This window comes from Erithacus rubecula (assembly GCF_903797595.1).
Source record: "Erithacus rubecula genome assembly, chromosome: 16".
Taxonomy (NCBI): Eukaryota; Metazoa; Chordata; class Aves; order Passeriformes; family Muscicapidae; genus Erithacus; species Erithacus rubecula.
Genome location: NC_136668.1, coordinates 3,090,865 through 3,116,110, shown reverse-complemented (window position 1 = coordinate 3,116,110; position 25,246 = coordinate 3,090,865). Strand labels below are relative to the sequence as shown.

Below are 25,246 nucleotides of genomic sequence, written 5' to 3'. Positions count from 1 at the left end.
CCTCAGCTCCCGCTGCCTCTGCTCCTGGAACAGCGCCTGGCATCACAGTAAGGAAAGAAACAGCCTAATCCCCTCTTACAAGAAACTATTCGTCATCATTTTTTTTTTTCCTCCGTGAGAAATATTGTAGGCGCTCATCTCCCTCCTCCCCCACCGCCCGCCCCCGTTGCCAGCGCCGGCTCCTGTGCCCGCACCTCTCCTCGCTTCAGGCGGTTCTTTCCAGGGACTAAAAAGTTAAGCTGCCCCCTCTCTCCCCCCACCTGCCCCCATACGTACGCAGTGCATTCTCCTTTTTAACTATTCTCCCTGTGCCTAATCGAAGTCCGTCCAGCCCCCCCAGCGCTTAAACTAGGTTGCAAAGCCGCTGTACCCTGCAACACCTAAAACTTCTCCTTTCGCTGTGATTTATACTCCATAATAACAAAAAGGACAACAAAAATATACTGGATCCTCCTGTGGATTACTTTTTTTTTTTTTTTTTTTTTTTTTTAATAATGCATTTCCTTCTTCCCCTTTAATTTTTTTTTCAAGGAAATTTGCTCCATCTCCAGCAGCAACCACTGCTCCTTTTGATGTTGTGGTACGCCGTGCGCATGCGCTTCACATTAGAATTACTGCACTGGCCAGAATAAGTTGGATCTCTTCTTCTCTTCACTGAAACCTTAAATCATATCAAAAGCTAAAGGGATGCTGAGAGTCCGGAAAAAGGGTTACCTTGGGATTTGGTCATTCCCTTTAATAATAGCTGCGGTGTGTGCACAGAGGTAAGTGATTAAGGTATCTCTTTTCCTTTACTTTGAATTGCAGTGCATGCTGCTGCTGGGAGGAATGCAAAGCTGGGGGCTGAGAAATCAGAAACAATACTGTATTATTCTTTCTTTTTTCTTTAGTGTCAATGACCCTAGTAATATGTCACTGGTGAAAGAGACTGTGGATAGACTGCTGAAGGGCTATGATATTCGCTTGAGACCAGATTTTGGAGGTAATTTGACTGCTTTTGCATAAGAGAGGTTGCATATCCGGGCTGGGTGCGTTGTGTGTGGGGGCGGTTTCAAACGTCTTGTGGGTGCTGTTGCTTTGGGGGGTGTGTGTGTTGCCATTTCCTGTAGCTGATCCAAAGTAAACCCATTGTTTCTCGATTGTCTTAGTACAGGATGCTCTTAATGGAATCACTTAAATTCTTGTATATTCGTAATCGGTCCCTCATCGTGTTGTGTGTGTGTGCGTGATTATACTTTACTAACCTGTAATTAAACCTCCGCTTAACTGGTTTTATCGAGATGCAAACCTCTCTTAAGTTCACCCAACGTTTGCTCCTTTCAGCCTAACGTGCTTGTGATCACAGTTACTATTTTCGAGTACAAGACGTGCTGTTAACTGCTACAGAAATGCCATTTAACCCCCTGCGTGCTCGTACTTCGAACTAGTTTGTTTATTTCGGACGTGTTCGCTGTGGGTGGCCCTTTTGTCCCCCCCATCCCTCCCCCGGGCTCCGGGCTCGGTGCTCGCCGTCCCCGGGGCTGAGCGTGTCGAGGGGGGTGGCGGAGGCCGGAGCGGAGCTCCGAGGGGCTCCGAGGGGCTCCGAGGGGCTGTGAGGGGCTCCGAGGGGCTGTAGGGGCTCCGAGGGGCTCCGAGGGGCGCGGAGCAGGGCGCACCGGTGCCGGCACGTGTGTGGTGTTACATAAAGCACCACCACGGACGGCGGCCTGGGGAACGAATGGTCCCGCGTGCTTGGGGGGAATCACTTCGTGCCTCCCTCCGGAATTTCTGGTCATGTTGAAACGTCGTTTCGTGTGTTCGCCCTGCTAACTCTGGTAAGAACGAGTTAAGTTCTGAGAGATCACATTGCGGACCATCTTGTCGGTTTGCAGGTCCCCCAGTGGCTGTTGGCATGAACATAGACATTGCCAGTATAGATATGGTCTCGGAAGTCAATATGGTGAGTACTTAGGGTTTGGGGCTGCTTGCTCTGGGGGGAGGGGGGGGGGTGGCCGTCGCTTCCCCCGCCTCTGCCAAGGCGGAGCGGTGCCCGCGGCCGTGCGGGGTCCCGGCGCGGGCTGCTGCCCGGGGTTCGGCGGAGTGTCGGGGCGGCTTTCCTCGTTGGGCGGCGGTGTCTCCGGGCCGGGCCGGGCCGGGTGCGCGGGCCGTGCTGCGGCAGCTCGGGGCCGCTGCCGCCCTCACGGCCTTGCCGCGAGCAACGGCGCCCCCTGCCGGCCCCGCGCGCGCACCGCGCCCCGCTCCCTGCGCCGTGCTTTGGGCCTCGTTAAAACAGAAAAAACACCCAGCAAAATCAATAATTGCCGTTGTCTCTTAGTAATACATCCTCGATTAAAAGCAAAAAAAGAGGTTTTTACTTCTGTGTGTGTTCAAAAGTTACCTTTTTTTTTTTTTTTCCTGGCCTAACGTTGTTTTGGATGGTGATGAGAGTCGATGATTTTAGAGGTTTAATTTTTCCAAGATGTTTGTCTCTCTTACCTAAATACTTGGAATTGACTGTGCTCAAATACTGAACTTGTTCAGAACGTAGTGATTTCACACTTTGTGTGTCTCACTTTGAATCACCTGGGAGACTAATGAGGGGTGGAGAAAATTGGGCAAGTCTGATCCATACTTTAGAAGAAGCTATTCTCGACTTAGATGAAACTTTACTAACGTTAACTTTTATTATTTGGAAATGTTTGGGGTCAAGTTTTGAAGTTTTTATCTTAATTTGCATGTTGACTGGTTAAGGACACTAATTGACCAAACACTCTTAGAGGTTTATAAAAAGTAACAAAACACCCTGAAATAGAGTAGCACAGGATACAAAAGTGATTCTAAATAAATGTGATTTTGTCAAATATTTGAGAATGGAAGCTTGTTGTTTGAAGCAAACTTTCCATTGTTCTTGAAGAGGTTTCAAGCAAATGTCTTTCTAAATACAAATGTGATTTTATAGTTGTTGTAGCTCTAATCATGCATTTGAAAATAACACCTGGAAAGTTAGCAGTTGTTTTAATATCATTGCACTACTAAAATATTTAAATCCTCAGTGTCATGCTTGGGTTCTCAGAGATGTTGCACTGAATGAATTGACAACCATTCCTTCTCAAACTGAATGCTTGTGTCTTGTCAAAATACAAGTGTTTTTTCCTAGTATCAAATAAAGCCCTTGGCCTAATTTGAGGATAACATTACAGGTGATTTTACTGTGAGACAGGGAGCTCTTGGTGACAGAGAGCATGGTGCTGCTCTTTTTCAAGATTCCAGAAAACCTGAATAATTTCATCTTCTGACACATCACTTCTGGAAAATTTCTAAGTGGCTAAAAGGGGCTTCCAAACTTTGTACCACTAAACTTGTTATCTGGTGTTCTACTTCCAGTAGCTTTAAGTGCAGAGGAAGAAAAGTATATTGTATTTTAAACCACTTGCTGCTCATTAAGAGAACTGTGGGTAGGAGCAATGGGGACATGTTATTTCTTAGACAGGCCTGAGCAGTGATGTTTCTTGCTGGGAATGTAATCTACCAGGTCAGTGTTATATCCTCCCTTCCTTCTGAAATGGAAGCTTCTTGTGGGAAAAAAAAAAATATACATCTTGGGAATAGTTTCTTTTTTCTTTAAATGGTTTCTAGATATTTGGCCTCCAATTAAAGGTGGTAGCATATCAGATCTGAGACTTACAGCCCAACTATATAAGGCAATATTATTTTTAGTATTCTGTAGTCAGTTTATTGTGTTTCTATAATGAAATGTTTGACCTTTCTGAAAAAAAGTCTTTTCAGATTATCTGCAGAAGTCAGTGGAGGGACTGTATAGACAATTTTGACCTACTAATTTGCCTAAAGAATTTAAGCTCTGGAATTATTTTACTCTAAGAAGCCACCATTTCTTAAACCCAGGCAATCATGTTACATAATTTTTTTTTTCACTTACAATTTCAAAAGGGATTTCAAACCAAGATTATAATCTGCTTAATTGCAAAATGTACACTTGATTTTACAATGGTCTGTATAACATAGTAAGTGCTAATATGACCTGAAATGAGCAGAGAGATATACAAGGAAACAACAAAATACTTAGTATGCAAGGCCTTGGCTTTTAAGTTTGCAAATTCACCAGAATTTGGAGTAGAAACCAGGAGGAATACCATGGAATGCCAGCTGATGCAAAGCCTTCTGAGATAACAAGAGACACAGGAAGAATCTTTTGGATTTATGGACCTATTCTTTTCTAAGCATGGCCTTGCTGTGTGTAGCTTTGCTTGTAGTCATGGTAAACTCTACTGACTTTAGATAAAGGCAGATCATTGCCTGGACTCATTTATTAACATTAATGGGATCAAACTTCTGCCTTGGGAGAAAAGCTAAATAATCATAGTTATTCACCTTGAGATAATTTTTATTAATTTTCATGTTAGTTTATTTTAAAATTGCATTTCTTTCTCAATCTTGATATATTGGATCTACTATATAAACTTGTGCCACCCTGCAGGCAGAATGTTTATGTCACTTCAGTGTCATGAAGTAAATTCTGAAGTTTTTACTTTGTTTAAGAAGATAATTTAGACTTGCTCTGATAGAAAGTATGTTAAGGATGTTCAAGAATATTATTGTTGACTTAAATTCTTAAAGAAGTGATAAGTACTTGCATCATAAAGGGTATTAGGCATTACAGGTGCTCTATAATTATTTCTTTTATGCAATAGAGCTGAAACAGTAAGCTGTTTACCTTGGGTAGTAGAAACTTGAACTAGCATTTATCTAAGTTTGCAGAAGTGGTTTCAAAGTACTGGTACTTGGGAACTGAATTTGTTCCAGCTCTGGGGAATGCACTGAATGAACATGAGAAAAGTGAGAACTTCACGTGTATGTAGTTATTAAAAAATGTTATGAAAATTTGGACTGATTTCTTTGCATTCTGCAAAGAAAAATATATGGCAGGTATTTTATGTGACACAGTAATGATCATGGCTAATTCCACTTGCCACCAGGTCCTGCAATACTGTTGAGTGTATCCTTTATTCAGTTTATACTATAGATTTTCTTAGTGTTTCTCTTATTCAGGTAACAATGGAGAACAAAGATGGAGATCTGTGAAGGCAACTTAAATGGTTTTCCTGGGCTAATGAATTTGATGTTATGTAAGATTAGCTGTGTTGCAGTGAGTCTAAATGCAATGTCCACATTTCCACATTTTCCTCTCAGTTAATTTTTGAAATAGACCCTTTGAAAATGTAGCAATGAAGGCTATTCTCCATTCCAATTTTCTCCCTTTTTTTCCTAGCTATTCCCTCATAAACTTTGTAAAAATTGATACGGGTTCATTAAGAAGTGCAGAAATAAATTTTCTTCCCTAGACACCCCTGAAGATTCTGAGTAACATGCTGTGCATTTTATTTATCTAGATAAGACATGAGGATTTCTATGGATAATGGTGGTCATGTGTTAGTTTTCAATGTCTTGGCTTATTCCATATTAAATAGGTCAACATTTCCTTCCTTTTTTTTTTTTTTTTTTTTTTTTTTCCCCCTTGGTCTGTGGCTATTCTGGGATTCCAGTACAGAATGTCTTGAAAAAAGAGAGAAGTATTCTGTAGCTACAGATTTTACTCAGGAAATATATGCTTTTTGAAGTAATGGGTTGTGTATGTGTCCTGGGGTGACTGTATGGTCTGGTATCACTATCACCTGATTTTATTGTCTAGATATAATTATAATCCAATACAACTGTTCACACTGTGGGTCACTGGGGTCTGCAGAGAGGAATCTGAGCTGTTTATTTAATTCCAGGTTCTTGCTCAGTGCCCAGGTTTTGGCACGTGGAGCAGCAGTGTGTGTGGAGTTAAAGAGGATGGATTGGTCTGTCTTAGTGGGAGCCATTATCATTGATTGAGAGCATAATCCTTCCATCAAGGGGGACTTGGAGAAACAAAGGAGCTGTTACCATCTATCAGGGAAAGGTTTATTTCTTAGTGTGTGCCAAGTTTTACATAGCAGAGCCTAATAGCTTCCAAGCTCTAAAAAGAAGCTTTTTTTCTTTTATTTTCTTTTCTTATTTAATATTATATTTCACTTCTGTATTTGAGTTATTCCAAAGTTGCATAAGACAATAAGTGTAATAGTCATAGATGGAGATATTCTCAGAAATGTGCAGGCATAGCTATAATTTGCTGGTAATTGTTCAGATTTTGAGTTTGATAACAGAAGCCCACTACTGGTTTACTTGAAATCATTTTTCTTGAGGTGCTTTCAGTAGAGGACATTAACAAAGCTCAAGGTTTAGATTATGAAATAGGTTTAGATAATGAAAACAACAGGAGCTGTGTTGCTGCCTCTCAGGTAGCAGCAATTATCTTTATGTATGTAAAGGGAAGAGATGGCTTGTGATATATAAAGAAATGGAGATTAAGTGGCAAAGAAACCCAAAAACTTCATGGAAAAGTCCTGATAGAGAAAAATGAAAACAGGAAAAATTGTCTTATATACACTGGTGTAGAAAGAGGTGAGGAAAATGGTCATGAAAATACTTTCTGTCAGCAATATCTTTTTTTGTTAATATTTTCTAGTTATTCATGTTGCTGCACATATTCTGTAGGGAGAAGAAGGAGAGAACAGGGCTGAAAATGCATTGAAAATTAAATATTGGAATATTGAGAAGGTGCTGCTTTGCTAAATACTTCCGTTGCCAGAGACAGTGGTTTTATTAGTTTCTCTGTGCTGTAAATGCATATATTTCTTCACATAAAACCACTTTTCTCAGCACACAGTTTGAATTTGGCTCTTGTCAAATTATTTACTGACTCATACTGAAATATGTCTACAGAGACTTCTGTGAATCCAGAGCAGGTGATGGATATCTTAGAAGGGAGAACTTTTTTTTACTGAAAACTTTGGTTTTTGTGGTAGTTTTGAACTGAACTAAATTGCATTAGTAATGTAATGGATTTCCATTTTTTGTTACTACAGATCTCTAATTCAGGCATTTTCCTTTCTTAATTCAAAGATATGTGAAACTAAGTAAGAACTCCTATGTCCAAATAAAATATTTATTCTTAAAGACCAAAATGAGTCTTCTGATTAATACTCCACATGTGGATTTAAGTTTTCATGCTGTTTTTGCTAGAATATATGTAGCCACAGCATGAAAATACTCATCTAGAACATATATGCAGGAATATAGTGAGTTTGTAACTATTTTATAAGATAGTTCACAAGTAATAAATCATTATGTATTATGTGTTTCTGTGTTATACATCACTAGAAGCATCACATAATTCTCGATTTTCTTTAAGGTCAATATAAATGGTTTGTTAATTGGATTGCACTTTCAGTGTGCTACAGTATTGCAAGACTTTAATCAGTAGAAAATCCTTGTTTGGTTGGTGGTGGTGATTTTTCAAAGTGATTGCTCCCTTCTGCAGACCAGGGGATGGTTGTTAGTAATTTAAAGATATTTCCTTGGAGGTAATTTGTACTACTGAATTAATAATTATTATCTTCTGGGTTTTTTTTTTTTTTTTCCTTTAAGAAAGCCTTGATCTATAAATATTGAAGTGTTTTGGCTCTTGCCACAAAAAAAGAGATAAATTTATCTTTAGTATATTTTATGGGCAGTGTCTTGGTGCTAATGTGTGGGAATGAACATAAAGTGCACTTGTTAGCTCCTACTGTAGCCTGCTTTATTTCATAACTCCTCTATTGAAAATCACATAAAATCTTTATAGATGAGCTGTGTAATAGAATAAAAGATTTTGTTGTACTCTATGAACTTGTTACAACTTTAAGCTGTTCCAGTGATTGTATTTGTGCTCCTTAGTGACTCCAAAGTCTGTTAGTGCATCATGACTAAATCCTTATTATTCCTCCCTCCCTCTTTTATCCTCATACCTCATGCAACCCTCTGCAAGGTTTATAATAGGACCTTTAGTATTCAATCATGTTGAAGTACCTTTCTGTGTAGTAATAATTCTTTTTTTCTAGAAGTAATCCAGATTCCTAGTAGATTTCTAGTGGTTAATGCTGTAGTTCTCTGCTAGTGCTTGTGAGAATTAAATAAGCAAGGTTCAGTCCCCTCATTTCAAAGGACAGTGTTCATCCACAAGGTAATTTTTGAAAGTCTCCTTGTAAGATGTGGAAGATGGCATCTTGGTCATCTTTAGAGATGATAACTTCAGAAACAGTCAAATGTCTGGAGTTATTAAAACTGAAAAATTTGCTACTATGAGTGGATGCAATCTGTCTGTACCCATGTATAATTAAATATGAATTGTAGGCATTGACAAATGTTGTCAACTGTGGGTTTGCAAAAAAGAAAACCAGGAGAGAATCAGCCTTTGTACTCTATTGTAATTACCCTAACAATTCTTCTAAAGGGATTCCCACCCTGCTGCCATTTCTTGACAGAGATGCTGTGTACAGTGGATGGATAGCAGCCAGGACAGCACAAGCCCTGGAGGAATAGTGACATAGGGGCATATTTACAGTTTCAGTCTTGCCTGTCTGAAGGCCAGTGAAGTAGCAGTGCTCTCATTTCACAGCTTTTCCCTACAAAAACCTTTGCATCCAAATTTTCTGCCTAAGTATTTTCAAATTAGTTGAACAATGCAAAGATCCTCCCAAGACTTGGAATCCCACCAACTGCACATGACATTTTTGTATGAGTTTTTCAAATAAGGGTGTAATTAATTCCCAATAAAAACTACAAGTTCTGTTCCAAATAAGAAGACATTTAATATTCAGGAAATTGGCATGTATGCAATTGAATACAGAATATGTAGATCATATTCAATATAGTTTATCACAGGCCAGATAAAGCATTGAGAGTGTGAGAGCTTTCCTTGTCCCCAGACTTTAAAGGGCAAAGGGACTGTGCTGTTTCTATCTTGAGCTTCTTTTTGCCTATCTCCATCAAAGCTAAGGCCTATTAATTTTTATTCTGTAAATACTGAGAGAGGGAATTCATTTGTTAGTTTTCAAGTAATAAGAATTTAACTATGTGGGGAGAAAAACAACCCTTCTGAGAGATGCATTTTGCAATTCAAGTGTGTGCTGTTGTAGTAAATATGTCACTTTTTGAGTATTTCCACTGATTTTTTCCTACATATAAACCATTGATTCTTTGTGATTGTGCTGAAATACAGAAACAGCTTTATGCATTTTGAACAAGTAGAAGAAATTTACAGAAAGCTTGGCCATGGACAGGAGCAGTATATTACCCTAATGAAGACATTACTCAAAAAGTTCAGCTATTTGAAGTGGCAAGTGCTTGTTCCAGTGTCTGCTCTCAGGACTGTTTCTTCTTTCTTTTCTTCTTTAATGAACAGGCATTTCTATTAACCAAACAACTCTGCAGCCGTGGATTAAATCCTAGAATTTTCTTTCACAATCGGGTGTCCTTATTACTGCTTTTGAATGTCTCTTTTCCATGTCCATGTGTTTTCCATTGCTTGCAGAGCAGCCTGGCTGTAGGGAACTCTGCTCTGGATGGATTGTTAGCCCATGGTGCTTGGGAGTGGAAGCATTTGGATGTCAGGGGACCAGAAAAATAGGCCTTGCATGCCATGAATTAACCTGTGAAAGGCTGATAACACATCATTTGTCTTTTCTATCACTGGAAATGTTTTTAAACCAGAGTAGCCAGGACTTTTCTGTTATGTTAGACTTTACCTAAGCACACTGGTTTTGTCTGTATTTGCATGAGATCTAAATATTGTCAACCTGTCTGAATGGGCTACAGTAGGAACAACATGCCTGCTCACCTGGAGCAGTTCCTTCCTGAGTAGATGTGCAGTACAGATATTTGTGATCTAGGAAAATTAAATCATCAAAATAGCAGAAACTTTTGAATGTAATGTTTTTCAGAGATTAGTTGTCACAATTTCCTTGAAAAGTTGGTTTTGATTGGCATGGGGCAAAAAGCCTTAATGTACAAAATGCTGTAAGTGTTATTAAATTTTAGATACAAACCTTGGAGAAAAGTTATTACAAGGTGTAGAGTTAAGTAAAGGTCATGCCAAGCCCAACTGAGATGGGAAGATCTTCCAGAAATGTGTGTGGATATTCATATATTTGGGATGTCTTAGAATGGTGACTTGTGTTTTAGATTTCAGAAGTCTTTCTCATTCTACTTCTTGCATTATATTCAGCTGTTAAGTAGCCAGAAGTTCCTATTGCTTTCAAGGAACTGAAGGCACCTATTTCTCAGTGAGAACCAGCTATTAAAATGTAGTAACTAAATACTGGAAAAGATACTGAAGCCTTTTTAAAAACCATTCACTGTCATGGATGGAGAAGCATTTGGAAAATTTGGTTCTAATTTTTATTGTAATTTGATTTAATTTTTTCCCATGGAACTTCCATTGAATTGTATTTTTTTAATAATTGGAAGATATTGTTTCTGCTTGACTGAGTAAAGTTAGTGTTCAAACTTCTAAAATTTTCTGTATAGACTGTTAAAAATGTATATTGTTAATAAAAAGAGGCACATTATTGCAACCACAGTGGAAACAGCGAAATACTGTTAATTCCTTTTGGTCAGTAAGGGTGAATGTGTTGTCATTTACTATCACCCAATAGTCCAGAAATTGTTATGATCCACTGTATAATCCTTATTTATTTCTTTTATAAGTCTGTTTTTAAGTTAATAAACCCTGCAGCTCCAAAGAACTTGTGGAGCATTGTAGAATTTTTTTTTTCCTCTCCCAAGGACTGATGATCCAAATAGACTCTGCTGGCTCTCTCAGGTGTATCAGAATAAGAGTGTTAATCCATGTTTGACAAGATGTGCACCAAAGGAGGCATAAAATTTAAGTGGAAAAAAAATAGTTTGAAAATCCAGTAGATTGAATTAATAAATTAAAAAATTTGGGAGTGTAACTGTTTCATTAGTCCTTATTAGGAAATGATTTATTCTTTTAGATAATATGCAGGGAAGAAAGAAATAGGATTCAACAAATGTACACATCATTTACAAATGAAAAGGAGCATTTTCCTGCTAATTTTATTATTGTTTCTCTAATCATGTAGGCCCAGAAATGACCAAAGAAACCTTTTAATCAGCCTGAAGTCTTCCTGAACCTATTTGACTGTTCAATCTGTTTTACTGTCCAATTGTTCTTTTTCACTGACGTTCTGCAATGTGAGATACTTGTAGGAATTCCATCCATAATAGAATTAACATTGTAATGGATGTATCTTGTAGCAAATGCTACCTCAGGTTGCTCAAAATAAAATGCTCAGCAATCACAATAAATAGGAAAATGAGGTAAAATTACTCTCTTCTTAATTTTGAAAGAAGCCTTTTCAATGGTATGGGAATATTTACTGAATAATAAATTCATAGCTGAGACCTTTCATATCGAGTTTCAGCTAAAAATATATTATTATAGCTGACATATAAATCTTCAAAAAAGAGATTTGTAAAGTGCTAGGGGACCCTTAACCATAATCATTCCTGTTAGCGTAAATGCTTGGAAATGAATACAGTTTTCATTAGTCTACTATTATATGACACAAGTGACCAGTTACAGAGAAATCTATAATAATTATAGTTAACCATCTGCATTCAAATATGCTGTTAAAAGTACCCACCTCTGTGCACAGGCTTTGCAGAATGCTTTTGTGAGCTCAGGTCCCACATGAGCCTTGTTTTGAAGTCTTAAAATGTGTAAATGTGATGCTGATTTTTCCATGGAGGCTATTTCTGCATAGGTTTCACACAAGATTTGTGGGCTTGAGTGCCTTGAAATGCAATACAAGATGATTCTTATAATGTCTCAGCCAGTAAGTGTCAGTGGGACTGGGTAATAGTCTCCAACATTGTTGTGCAACAGCCGCTCCTTTGAAGTGAGTAGATGTTACTGGTGGTTTTAATTGACTAGAAAATCATAAAACCTTGATGGCAGTTTTGATTTAGGGGTATTTAAACCCCAGACAGTCCAATCATAGGAAAAATACACTTTTTTTACTCTTGGTCTTGAGTTTGTGCTGTAACTGCAGCAGCATTAGGAGGTACATGTGGTTCCTGCCAGGGCCAGACTTTGCCTCTTGTTAAATGGGAGGCATCACTTGACATGAAAATTTTTATGGCATCTTTTTTTAACATTCAGTTAAATGAATAAAAATGAACTTTTTAACATCATGGAATCATCTTGGGTAAGACAGATGGTAGTGCAAAGTCTAAAGCGTATAATTAAATTTTGATTAATTTTTAAATTGCATTGCTTTTTTGAGAAGACAAAGGTTCATGAACTTTTGATATGGCATACAAGAGCTTAGGATAGATGCCTATGTCCCAATAATATGCTGGCTGGATAACAGTTTTGTTTATTCACCAAAGGCAGCAATTATTTAGTAAAGATTTAGAATATGAGGTTTCAATCACAATTGCTGCTTTTGAATACATAAAGGGCTTGTTTTAATCAATGTCTCAATTGCTTTTATTAAGGAAGTATTTTGTCTTTTATGTAACTTAAATTACCTTCTTGAGTTAAACTTTTTGAAAACAAAGAATGTGTGTACGTGTTTTCTTGTTGAATTATTCATATAAGCTGAAATACAGTCATGGAGTTCATTGTATTGCACTTTAACTAGAGTGCACACCTTTCCTAGTCATAGCTGATCTCTTCCTCTACTGCTTGATCTTGTTCTTCCCGTTGGTTGTTCATTATTTCTGCCAGTTTGGCCCAGTTCAGCAGTGCCTGTGTCTGCTTCTTCCCCTGGCATGTGTAAGACATCCCAGTCATTCACATACCTGGGTGTCTTGTTTCGTTTTGGCTGATGGAGTAAAATGGTTGAGCATCAGTGTAAGCATGTTTACAAATAAAACCAGTGAAGTTGTAGTGTGTAAATGTCAGATCATCAATCTTAATCTATCTGCACTGCCCTTAGATCATGGCTCTGACTGCACAATGACAACCCAATGCCTTCCAAGGGAGAAACAGGAGTTCTGGATGCTCTCATTTGCTGAGGACACACACCTGTTAGACATAAGCCTATGTTTGAGGTTAGGTTTGTAAGTGTTTTGGTGAACTGTGTCCTTTGATCATCCTGACCTCAGTGTGGAGGTGGATATGGGGGGGAGTTTTCCGTTGTCTCCAATGGCAATGTCATAAACAGGATTATGTCTGGAGTTGTAAGTAGCAGATTAGACAACCATCAAGACAGAAAATCTGTTTTCCAGCAAATATTCCAAGTGATAAAGAACCTTAGGAGAAAAAGATAAAATGTGATATATAGGCAGAGTTGTTTCTATGCAGAATATTTTTTCCAAATTTCCCTGGAGGCATCCGCTGTTCTCTGAACATCCAAGAAGTTCGTTGTGCTTCTGATCAGCTTCCCACACATTCTCACCCACACTACTCTGCTGTCATCATAATGTCATTTTTGAATACTAACAAAAGCATTTTGTTTATAATGCAGAAGTAAAAACCTTGGGAGGGGAAAGAATACCTTTTGTATGTTATTTTAGCAGATCAAAGCTGACTCATGAGTAGCAAATATGAAGTAATTAATGTATTTAAAATTCACAATTCCTGAGTTACAAATTTAAGAAGTGCTTTGATTATAGTCATCAGATTCCATAGACTTTTTAAAATACGATTAGTATTATATTTAGAAAGTTTACCTTGCTGCAGAGTATTATATTTAGAATATGGAGCAGTATACCAATTTGTAAATCTGTGTCTAATTGGTGTTTTCAATATTTGACTGTTCTGAATTAAACAGTGTCTAGGTACACTGCAAAGTGGGAAATTGGAAAAACAATCTTTCTCTGGGTAAAAAAATGCAGCTATCATTTAAACTGCTTGGTATGGGAAGCTTTAACCATTGTTACTTATTTGCTTTGTGGTGGCCTGAACTTCCTTAAAAATACAGACATGTCACTGCCACCCTTGCAGGAAAACACTATGCAAGTTTTTATTTGCACCAAAACTAAAAGTTTTCAAAATTATCCATTTTACACCTTGTAGAACCTTAGAAATGCAAGGTGAAAAATTAGTTCTTGAGAGGTCAGTAAAACTTTCCCAGTTTCTCTTGGGAAAAAGGGGGAAGGAGTTGGTTTGGGAGTACAATATTTGTCTTGCTGGAGCAAAGTCACAAATGTCTTAAAAATCAGGAAAATAATTCAGTTGCACATGGAATCACTGGTAATATATGAACAGCAGTGGAAGAAAAATTATTTGTATAACTATATCACATATTTTCAGTAAAAGAATTGCTTAATTTAAGCCTTAATTGAATTTTTGTTGAAGTTGACTTCAGCTTCTGTCTTTTGCTTGATAGTATTGTGGGCTTCTTCCTGTATCAATAAGATCTTCCAAACTATGGGTTATTAAATGCTGCAGTTTCTTTTTATTTTGCAGTAGCAGCCACCAAGCTGTGGTAATGACCCCCCTTGTAAAAATTACAAAGATATTTTGCTTGAAGGAGATGAATTGCAATTTTTGTCTCAAGTGGGTACCAATAATATCGCTCCCATGCTATCTGAAAGATTCCCCAAAATATTAACTTTTAAGTGTGTCTAAAAGATTCTACAAAAAGTAAGGAATGCCACTAAATGCGGTATTTTATGTTGAACTTCTTTCTGAAGCTCACTGCTGGGAAAAGTGTTTCTAGAACCAGTGGTAGTGTAGTTCAGATTTGGAAACTTTCCACTGTGGAAACATCTCCCTCTTGAGAGAGGCCAAGTTTTATCTCACCTATTTTGGTTTTTTTTTTTTCCTCTATATAAAAGCAAACAAACCAAAACAACTAGTTTGGGGAAAAAACCCCAAACAACACTTAATTTTTAGTAACTTTGGAGCACAGGTAAGTCTGCAATTTGCAGTAGTGAAATGGCTGGAGTTGTATATTTTTATGGGCAGAATTTTGCTGGGGTGTGTTAGATTTTTTTTCTCTGTCTCTGCTTGTGTAGCTGTATTCCTTATATTAAGAAAACTCGAGTCTTAGATGAACTGTCATAAAAAGCAATGTTGTGATAGAGAAATAAGGTTTTAATTCCTCCTTTCTGAAGATCTCACTGTCATTTTCTGTCAATTTGAGCATATGTTAAAGCTTGGAGCTCTCCCTTGAGTTAGACCAGTTTTACAGTAATTTGTTGTTTCCCAGTTTCAAATGCACCCACTTCAAATCTCTTGTACTAAATTCCTGGTTACCCTTCTAAAGCTGGCCAAGTTGGAGAGGGCAGTGAGTTTTTGTTTACTGTCAGTTTACCCTTACAACTACTAAATGAAAGAATGGGAGAGAGAATGAAGCTATTTAATTACTTTATTTTTGAATGGGCATTAGCTATAATGTCTCTTAGCTTTTATCAATATGATGAAAGTCATTGCTTATTATCTTAACATATGATGAAAACTTCAAAAAGTCTTGGAACAGAACCATGTAATTTTCCAAAAGACCTCTCCATCCTTCTGAACTCAGTCCTATTTCACAACATTAGCTTTTTTTTTTTTTTTTTTTTTTCTAGACTTTTTAGCAATATGACTGTCACCCATTTAATAGTTGTAAGTTATGTGAGAGCAGATTTTTCTCTGGTGGTGGAACTTCACTATCTTATGTGCCTGGGCTTCCAAAATGCCACTTGTATGTTTTTAAGTGCTACTACTGAGTGATGCTGCTGTTTGCTCTACTAGCTCTGTGCAGGCTGGCTCAGGATTTTGCACCAATGCCTACATTGTCAACAATGCTTCAATTTCACAGTTGGAAACTTTAAAAGGGTGTTTTGTTAGTGACCTTAGAAAATTTTCCCATCCTTCAGCCCATTTTTCTTCTAAAATTATTGATTGCTAATTCACAGCTGGAATTCACATAGGTCTTTATTCATGAAGGTAAGAACAGTTGCCACTTAGCTTCTGTCTCAAATGAAGTCTTCACCAACAGAAAAGAATTGCTACGTTGGGCTGTTTGCCCTCATGCTTTCAAAATATAATTCAACAGCAGTCTGGTTGCTGGAGCCATCTGCATTGATACATCTAGAGAAAATAAAATAATATATTAGTCACTTATTTTTAAGTGACAAAACTTGGCAAAAATGAAAATTATTTCATAAGGAAATACCCTCTTAAGTGAAGACACAATTATTAATGAGCTATAGAAAGAGGCTTTGTAATACTAGTGATTGTGCTTTTCTCCTGTTTATAGCACCCAACTGTGCAAGCAGTTTCAAAAGATTTTTTTTTAAGACCTAATTTTGAGAGAGCAGTAATTCCTCTGAGAGTTTTGCTTCCCCCTTTTTTGGCCTAAATCATGGTCTAGTAGGAAAAGGGCAATAATTTCTCTGAAGGTGAACTGGAGTAGCAGATGGGAGGAGGTTTTAAGTGAACAGGTGCAACTCAGCTAAGCCAATTGTTCCAGCATATCAGCAGTATCAGTTGTCCAAAATTACTGTTTTGAGAAAAATAGTCCTTTAACTGGACACAGGCAAAATAAAATAACTAGTATTTCTGCTTGTAAACATTAATCATAATCAAATTTTCTCATTGTTCAGACCTGTGAAGGTATTCATGTCAGGATAGTCATTTAAAAGTAGCATTCTTTTAGTTATTATAACTCAGATTTTGTAGGTTCCTATTTAGTATTCCTCTCTTCTTCTGAGAAAGGTTATGCTGTCATTACATTGCAAACCGAAACTGTGGGTGGCAGTTCTCCCAGGAATTCATCTGCATGACAGTGACACACAAAATCCTCAGGATGATCTCTGACTGCTGCTCTGTTGCTGTTGTTACTGTACAGTTCTTTATTTATGTGTGAGGTTTTTTTCTGATTTTTGGGTCCATTTTACCTATATTTTTTCTTTTCTGAATTAAGATATGGCAATAGCAGAAGGTAATTAATGGTTAAGAATTGGGAGAAAGTTTTCGTTTCTTACTTTTGGTGGTTGTTTTTAAATTTGTGTGGGGTTTTGGTTCTGGGGTTTTTTTGTTGTTTGTTTTGTTTGTTTGTTACTTTGTTGGTGGGTTTTGTTTTTTGTTGTTTTTTGGTTTTTTTTTTTAACCCAAGTATTTTTCTGGAGGTACTCTAAGCATTTGTAATAATGGGAAGCCTTTCCTCATAATGCTATAGTAGAGGAGGTTTGACTCATGAAATACCTTCTTCTTTAGGCATCTGTTGTCAGCAGCTTTCTCTGGGGATTATTCATTTTGGCTGCATATGCCCCTTACTTTCATTCAGATATCAATTTGACAGCTGTAACAGCCTTCAGATAGGATATAAGACCTTTAGCTTTATGTGTGTTTATCCATAAACTTCTACTTGGTTATTTTAAAAGACTTGAAATAGGTTCTGCAGTGACTGCATTTAAAAAGTCATCACTTACAGTGACATCTATACAGTAGTAATTGAGCTAGAACAGTTGTATGTTTGGAAACCACTCTAAAATATCATTGAGTACCAGCTCCAGATAAATACTGCCTTTTCAATTTATGACCCTTCTAATGCACCCTTCTATCTTTTTCATGTAGATAAAGTTTCTTTTCATTTTTATCAACTGCATACTGTTCATGCTATGCCCGTTCCTCTTGCATCTTCATAAATGCTCCTTTAGTAGAATGTCAGTGTGTGCCTAGAGAAGGAAATATGGCTGGAATACAGTGTGCAATTCTCTGGGCTGATAGAATAATCTGAGGGCAATTTTAGTGCCTCATCTATTGCATCATTTGGAGACTATTCAAGCGTTCCTCCCAGTTCTCTTAAAAAATATAAAAATCCTTGGGTTATGGCACCTGAACCCCAGTTTCCTTTAGCCATATTTCTGCTTTCAATCCTTGAGCTTGAAAGGCAAATTAAATGAGTGGACTAGTTAACAATAAATGGCTAGTAATGGACTTTTATCTTGGTCCTTGGCTGTCAGTAGCACAGAAGGAATCACAAATCTAATGTATGTTTTGTTAACTAAGAAGTAATGACAGTAACACTTTGGTTCGAGTTTGCTCTGAGTGTTCCATAGTCTGTGTTCACAGAAGGGATGACTAAGTACTAAATACTACCAACAGATAATTGTTTGTTAACAGCTCCCCCAGGTACTGTTAGCCCCTTTTTTTAAACAGCTGGTTTCAAATTTTTCTCTAACACTTTCTAAATCTCTATTGGTGAATGAAAACAGTGCTAGAAAAAAACAAGGAGGATAAGAGCATTAGGAAAGAATATGAAAAACACATCTGCATTACTGTGACTATCCAGTGCTTTGAAAATTTTAATGGAGTGCCCATTCATACGGCCTGTAAGAAAGCAAATCCAGCAGCAGGGAATGTGAGAACATCTGGAGTGCAAGCCAAGTATCTAGGTCAGCAAATTACAGTGAAGTTATTGCTTTTAAATGGTGCAAGTAAAGGATAGGCAGTGGTTGAGCCTTAGTTCTGCAGGATTATCTTAAAGTCATGCTTTTTTCTTGTTGCTCATTCATTTAATTTATCTTTCAAGTTGCTGGGAGAACATAATTTTCAGCTTTGACAGCTTTCCACATGCTATTATTTTATGGCCAAGGTAATTTTATCGATCTTGTTAGTAATGTGGATCAGAAAGTGTGATTGCAACAGACTTTGTCACAGGGGAGAAACACATCTTGAGAGACACTTGTAATAAATAATAATATGCCTTTGATGTCTGTGTGCTGTTTCTCCAAATAGGAGAGCTTTTATATTTCCATAAAACTCTGAATATGAGATGTTTAAGTCCTGTGATAATTAGACTTTTTCTTCACTGCAGCCAGTTATTCTCATGCTGGTAGAGAGCAAGTCAGGGTGGCCTTAAAGACATGTTATGTGTCTGGGAGGACTTTATTATATGTGTAATTGTATTAGGTTGTATGCAAAATGGGGAATTCAATTGAGTAATAACTAATATGTCAGTTTTTTGCTATCAATATTCTACAGTTGTACAATGCCATGTTATTTTTAGCAGTTTGTCTGGAGTTAATGTGCTTTTAAAATTTGAAATTAAGATGTGAAAAATGAATGTAGTTGCCTGCAGCAGAATCTTACCTGTTCTTCTTTAAGTATATTGAAAAGTGCATTGCTCTTATCTCAGTCTTATCCTCCAAACAGAAAATACAGATGCACTTTTGAAATAATTCCAGTTTGGGTTTGAGGGCACTTGAGTCATACACACATATACTATAAGCAGCCTTTTAGAGTCATTACATTCTGATGGAGAAAAAATATGTGCAGGAACATACATAAGAAAATTTTAAATTTAAAATTTAAATTAGAGCTGTGCACTGTAGCTGTCCTTACATTGGGGAGTACCTTATTTTGTGTAGAATTTTATTTATTACTAGGGATTTTTAGAAATAAGCATCTAATTCTGTTTTCAAGGTACAACATATATGCCTTATTCCTGCCTAACACATTTATAATCCATAGCATTTTTGCTGAGCTGAGAAATGTATTTCTTTGAATATTTTCTGCCCCAGCTTAATATCTCTGTTAACTGCAATGTAATAAAGCTGGCATAGCTTTGTATTTTTGTGTAAGCATGTATTGTACACTGTGGAAAACAATGCAGGAAATAAGTCAGCAGTGGGACTGTGCTCAGCTTACCTAAAATACAGTTCATTCTTTATGCATTCCAAAATTATTGCAAAGAAGCCTATTGAAAATGTTTTTATTAATTTTTGCAACAGAAAATCAAGAAAGGGAAAAAAAGAGAATGAATAGAACAACAGGCTAAAATTAGTAACCGTCCAATGGCCTGCTTATTCAGGGCAATGTGCAGCTGACAAGTGATGTGCTGGCAGACTGCAGCCCATTTCCATTAGAAGTCCACACAGGGTTGAAGCAATCTGCAACCTCCTCATGAGGGAAAGCACAGGTGACCAGTGACAGGACCTGAGGGGATGGCCTGAAGCTGTGCCAGGGGAGGGATAGCCTGGATATCAGGAAAAGGCTCTGCACCCAGAGGGTGGTAGGGCACTGAACAGGCTCCCCAGGGAGGAGGTCACAGCAGCAACCCGACAGAGCTCAAGGAGTGTTTGGACAACACTCATGGACACACAGTGTGACTCTTGGGATGTCCTGTGCAGGGTCAGGAGTCAGGTTTTGGAGATCCTTGTGGATCCCTTCCAAACCAGAATATTCTGTTATTCTGAAAATATTTGGCTTATGGCATATATAACAATCTCCAGAAAAATTCTTGCACTCCAAACCTCTTCTGGCACTTTAGAGTTATCACGTAATTCCAGATCTATACTCCTGATGAAATCGTCACTTTTACTGAGAACAGATTTGTTTTTGTCAATCTGTGCTTTAAGCTCTTGAGACACTAATTTTAGAAAAAATTAGGATTTTAGCTAAAAGATAAATTTGCTAGAATTAATTAAAGCAGATAGATAGGCCTTGCTGGAAATAATTAAGAGTTAGAAGTTAGTTAAAAGAAACTGGACTTGAGATATTTGTCTCAAATTTAAATAACTAATTGCTTGTCATCTCTGTTTCCTCAACTGGGTTTGCAATGAGAAAAGGAAAAACTGATAAATAGATCTAAAGAAACACAACCAATTGTAAATCTTTTACATCTCAAAACCAATTCAAAAGTCACGAAGGGAATATATTGGAGATCTCCCAGAGATAATTTGTATTGTCATCTGTGGGAGAGGTTGAAAGTTCAGGGCAAGGAAGACTTACCTTACTTCCCATTTTCATGACCCCCCTCCATAAAAAAGACCACAGACCCAATTGAGAAAACAAAACACTCATGCTTAAGCCATTGAAGCTTATTTCCATAGGAAGCAGGGAATGGGAGGTGCTGGTGTAATGAATATATACTCATTCAAAACTTGTGTAAATAAATAGACTCTCTAATCACCTGTGATTTTGCAGTGCATCCTAGGGGATCACCCCATGCAGCTGCCTGGTGCTGAATTAAACATTCACTTTCTAACTCTAAACTGCTAGAGAGTCTTTTGTCCATCACAGTTGGGTATTGATATTAGATCAATACCTGTGTTTTACTAAATCAGTCTGAGGGCTTGTTTTCAGGGACCAAGAGCTCTGTAGCATTCTTATGGCATGTGCTGGAGCTGATATGAATTGGGCTTCCTGGGCTCCCCAGGAATTGCTTCTTATCTCTCAGGTCTAAATTGGAGATTGAGAGTGATGATGGAAAACAGAAGCATGTACTATATTAGAAATAGTCACCTCTGGTTTTGGGCACACAGTCCAAACACATATTTGCAATGCAATTAAAAATCATTGTCGTTTCAAAGGACCTTAATTTATGAAAAAGTGTGCTCAAGAAAGCTTCAATATCTTGGTAATTGACTTTGGATTTAAAGTTTTTAAAAAAATAGATCTATAAATGAAGTGACTCACATAAAACCAGCAGGCTCTTAGTGATGGATGGTTCCTCTAGACTACAGCTGCATGGCTTAATCCCCTCCTCAGCATCAGTGTGGACTGGTTCCATTCCATAAATAGCCCTCATGGTAGAAAATCTTGTCTTTATTTCCACACTTCGTTTGCATAATATCTCAGTGGAAATGTTTTCAGTTGAGATAAGCATGAAAACATTGGAGTCTGAATACTGTGAAATATTCATTTTAGAGCAGAAGCCATTATCTTTCATGTTGTCGGTTTTTCTTAGCTGATGTTTAGTAGTCAGAAAAGTACTTTGTTTCTTAATTCTGCTTTTAATTTTTATGACAAGAAGTCAAGTGAACCAAGAACTAAAGAAGTGAATGAAGTTTAACAAAATAAACTCAAATTAGTGACATCATTTTGTTGCTGTGAGCAATGCATAACTGATTCATGATGTGATGAGAGCAAGAAGAAAGATCTCAATTTTGTCTGCAATCTCTATGAACTAATAATTGATCTTACTGGCCATATCAACTGTGTTACCTTTCTGTCCTCACATTTTATTTTATCTCACATTTTGGAGATGAGGGTTTTTTTTCCAGTGTTGAACGTGGATCTATTCCCTTTTTGGGAAATTCCACCTTTTTCTCTCTGGTCACATATTTAATTTATAAATTGGTACATATATAGGAGGAATTAAGTACTCTAAAACAAGGTTCAGGTTCTTCATTTGTTCTTGCTAACCCTTAGCTAACCTTTGTAAAAAAGAGAGAGTTGGATTTTGTTTTGGGCTTCTGACGTAATCTGCTTCTGAAGGTCACCTGCTTTGCTCCCCCTCCCTTCTGTGTGGGCTTGTGACCTGACGGCTGCTGGGGCTCCTGTCTGCAGGGAATTCTCTTTCTGGAATATTCCCCACTTCTTACTTGTGACTTCTCATACCTTTTAGTAGAGATTGTTGAGGGTTTTCTGATGGGAAGTGAGAGCTGTATTTTCATGAGCACGTCTTTTCAAGTTTGCAACATTCTTAGAAGCAGGTGAGTGGTGACACAGGTATCTGTGTCAGAACCAGACAGTTTGAGGGTTTCTTCTTTTGAAGTGTGTTATTCTCATCTACCTGCTATATTCTGAATCTTATTGCATAAAATACATGTTGAGACAAAAGACAAAATGTTGTTTTTAAAATACAAATACCTCTGCTTTCTACTGAGTGAAATAGTTATTTCTGGAGCATCTGTTGTGCCCATAATTGCATGTGTTCCTGTTGGTGAATTTGAATTTTAATTCAGAAGCACTACAATGAGAGAGAAGTCAGCTGGCCAATGCTGAAAAGTGCAAAATGACACCAAGGAGGTTGGTTTTGAGAGTGATTTGAATGAGGGAGTCAGACCTATTTTAGAAGGTGATATAGGTACTTAATTGAGGACCACAAGATGAGGAAACCAAGCAGGTGTTCTGCAGGGAGTCAGATATTACTGATGACTCTGGTAGGAAAAGCTGTGTGTGATTGACTGAAGAGCACAGCATTTCTAGTTTTTGAGGTCAAAGTCTGTGAAGATGCAGCTTTGATGATTTGGAGCAGTTGAATGGTGTGAAGCATAGACCATTCTTTTGTTATGTGTTTGGCCCAGTCCAAGACTATTGGGGCTTTAATTTGCAGTGAGAGTTTTAAGAGTACTATGCACAGGCAATAACATTTGTGCAGTTGCTGCTGTCACGCTAAGAATCTGAGGTAAGTGGACTTTGGGAAAAGGCATGACTCTATAATTGTATGGATAAAGCTGTTAATTACAGGCAGATTTATTTTCAGAGCTATCATTATATATCACTCTTTAACCTGTAATACTGAGGAGTTTAAATAGATGCTGAAACATTTCTATACAGTCATTAGTAAAAGCAGCAGGGATGCAAAGAGGCATTTCATTACTAGAAGGTAGGAGGTAAGGAATGCAAGACACCTTCCTGTAAGATTCCCAGTAGCTATATGGGAGTGAGTGGACTTGTATAGGGAGGCACTTCAGGAGGTGTGAAACAAAACAAAAAAAAAAAGACAGCTTTAACAAGAACAAAGAAAATATGTAATGGATCCTTTTGATTAAGGGATGAAAAACTATTATGGAAGAAGAAAACAGCAATTTTTTTAGAATTCCTGCGTAGAGGAAGAACACAGCTATGTGAAATTTGTGTTAAAAAATTATGTCACCCAAGTGAAATCAATGACAGATTTATTCAAGTTTTTCTACCATTTGTTTTCACTCTCTTAAAGACTATAGTAGTTTTATTCCATAGTAGTTTTTATTTTTTGGATGTGTGGAAGTAATAGTTTTTGTAGTCTGAAAAACACATCTGTATGGTGGGGGCATGATCCAAAATTGTCAGAAGGAAAGAGGGAAATGTCTCTGGTTTAAGAGAAGTTTTAGCGGAGGGAACATTTGAGTTGGTGGTACTGCAACACCTGTATTAAGGGTCTTTTCTGTTCACTGTCCTGCTCTGTTTTACACAGATAAATTCATTGGCATTGAGTTTAGGATTAAAGGAATTTATTTATGGCTACATAAATATATCCTTTTCTGACTTTTTCCCCCCTTTTGGTATGTCATAATCCCCAAGTTTATGCACTTGGAGTTTTTCACAGTACCTCATTAATATATATCACCATGTTTTCAAATTAAAACTTAACAGTCTCTCACCCTTTGTGACTATTACATGTTGCTATTACTATAGGATTTCTTTCTGTAGTATACCAGTAATATCACTTAAACATATCTGCAGCAATGACAGGTTTTCAGTCATTATTTTCAGAAGTGCTTTAGACTTTTTGAGGTACATGAGACAGAAAAACGAAAGGTGTTACATTGCATTTTTAGAAAAATGAGCAAGTTCTGTTCTCATCAAAGCTCTCTTATCCATTGAAATATAAGTAAGAAAATAATTTTAGTAAGCTTTGCCTTAAATGTAGTCATGTAGTCATGCAGTCGTAACATTATGATATGTCTCCAAACAAAACAATTTTCTTTGGGTCTTGGTATCAATGTACCTATATCAGCAGAGATTTCTATCTGTTTTGGTACTATATTCATAATGATTTTTTAAAAAAATATGAGACAGACCTAAAAGGAAAAATGTATTTTATGGATAGATGATGCTCTGAACTATCTGAAATGGTTTGGTAGGAACCATAGAAGGTGCTTTATTGCACATACTAGAATCTATTTAGCTCTGACATTACTAATGCAGTATTATCAGAAGACAGGTCAGCTTTTTATGAGGAAAAAATTGCCAAGAAAAATTGCATATAATGTTCTGGAAATAAAAAAGATAGATAGACAATGGTTTTGCAATTGAAAATAGATGCTACCAGCTGTTTTGTAGATTGGTCACTGGGGCTTTAATGTGAGATAATTATCTTACCTAAGGTAAATTATGCTTTTACTCTTTGGGTGCTATTAATGAAAAGCCCTTAGGAGCACATAGAATGAACTGGAGGATCAATTTTTAAGTCTGTCTGGTGTTGTTTACTTTAGCTGCCACATTACCTTATGCCACAGGGAGTATAAAAAAGGAAATAATCATCCTTTATTGAGACAAGCAAGACCACAAACATGCAGCACATTTTAGTTTACCTCCAAATCATTAGTGGTATCTTGGTGTCTGCTGAGAAAAATTTAAGTATTGATAGATCTCTGGTCAAATTCTAGCAAATTTTGGCATGGCCAGGTAATATAATGTACTTAAGACACTTCACCTAGCAGGGAAATACAGTGAATTTACAGAATGTTTTAACTAGTTTCTTCCTAATCACAGAACTTGTAGAAGGCAGAGGAATCTAACTGAGGTTTAATGCCCAAATCACCGGATGAACATTAAACCATAAAATGAGGTCTGCATAAAAAGAGAAGAGGGTAAAAATGCCCTGGGCCTAATCTGTTCTCCCAGATTACAGATTGAAAGAAAACCTAGAAATGATCAAGCTGT

The 25,246-nt window shown here is 37.3% G+C and overlaps 1 protein-coding gene across 8 annotated transcripts in view; it reads left to right on the top strand.

Moving 5' to 3' along the window:
* Positions 1-25,246, top strand: part of GABRB2 (gamma-aminobutyric acid type A receptor subunit beta2) — a 144,635-nt gene that overhangs the window by 624 nt on the left and 118,765 nt on the right. For 2 of the 8 annotated variants that reach the window (XM_079320074.1, XM_079320077.1), the window contains exons 2-4: positions 532-764; positions 891-982; positions 1,872-1,939. In XM_079320074.1, coding sequence (XP_079176200.1) covers positions 688-764; positions 891-982; positions 1,872-1,939 — 237 coding nt within the window. In that variant the 5' untranslated portion in view covers positions 532-687. Of the gene's footprint in view, positions 1-177; positions 1,815-1,871; positions 1,940-25,246 lie in introns of those variants that run through there. The other 6 variants (XM_079320076.1, XM_079320072.1, XM_079320078.1 and 3 more) reach the window with 5 other exon arrangements.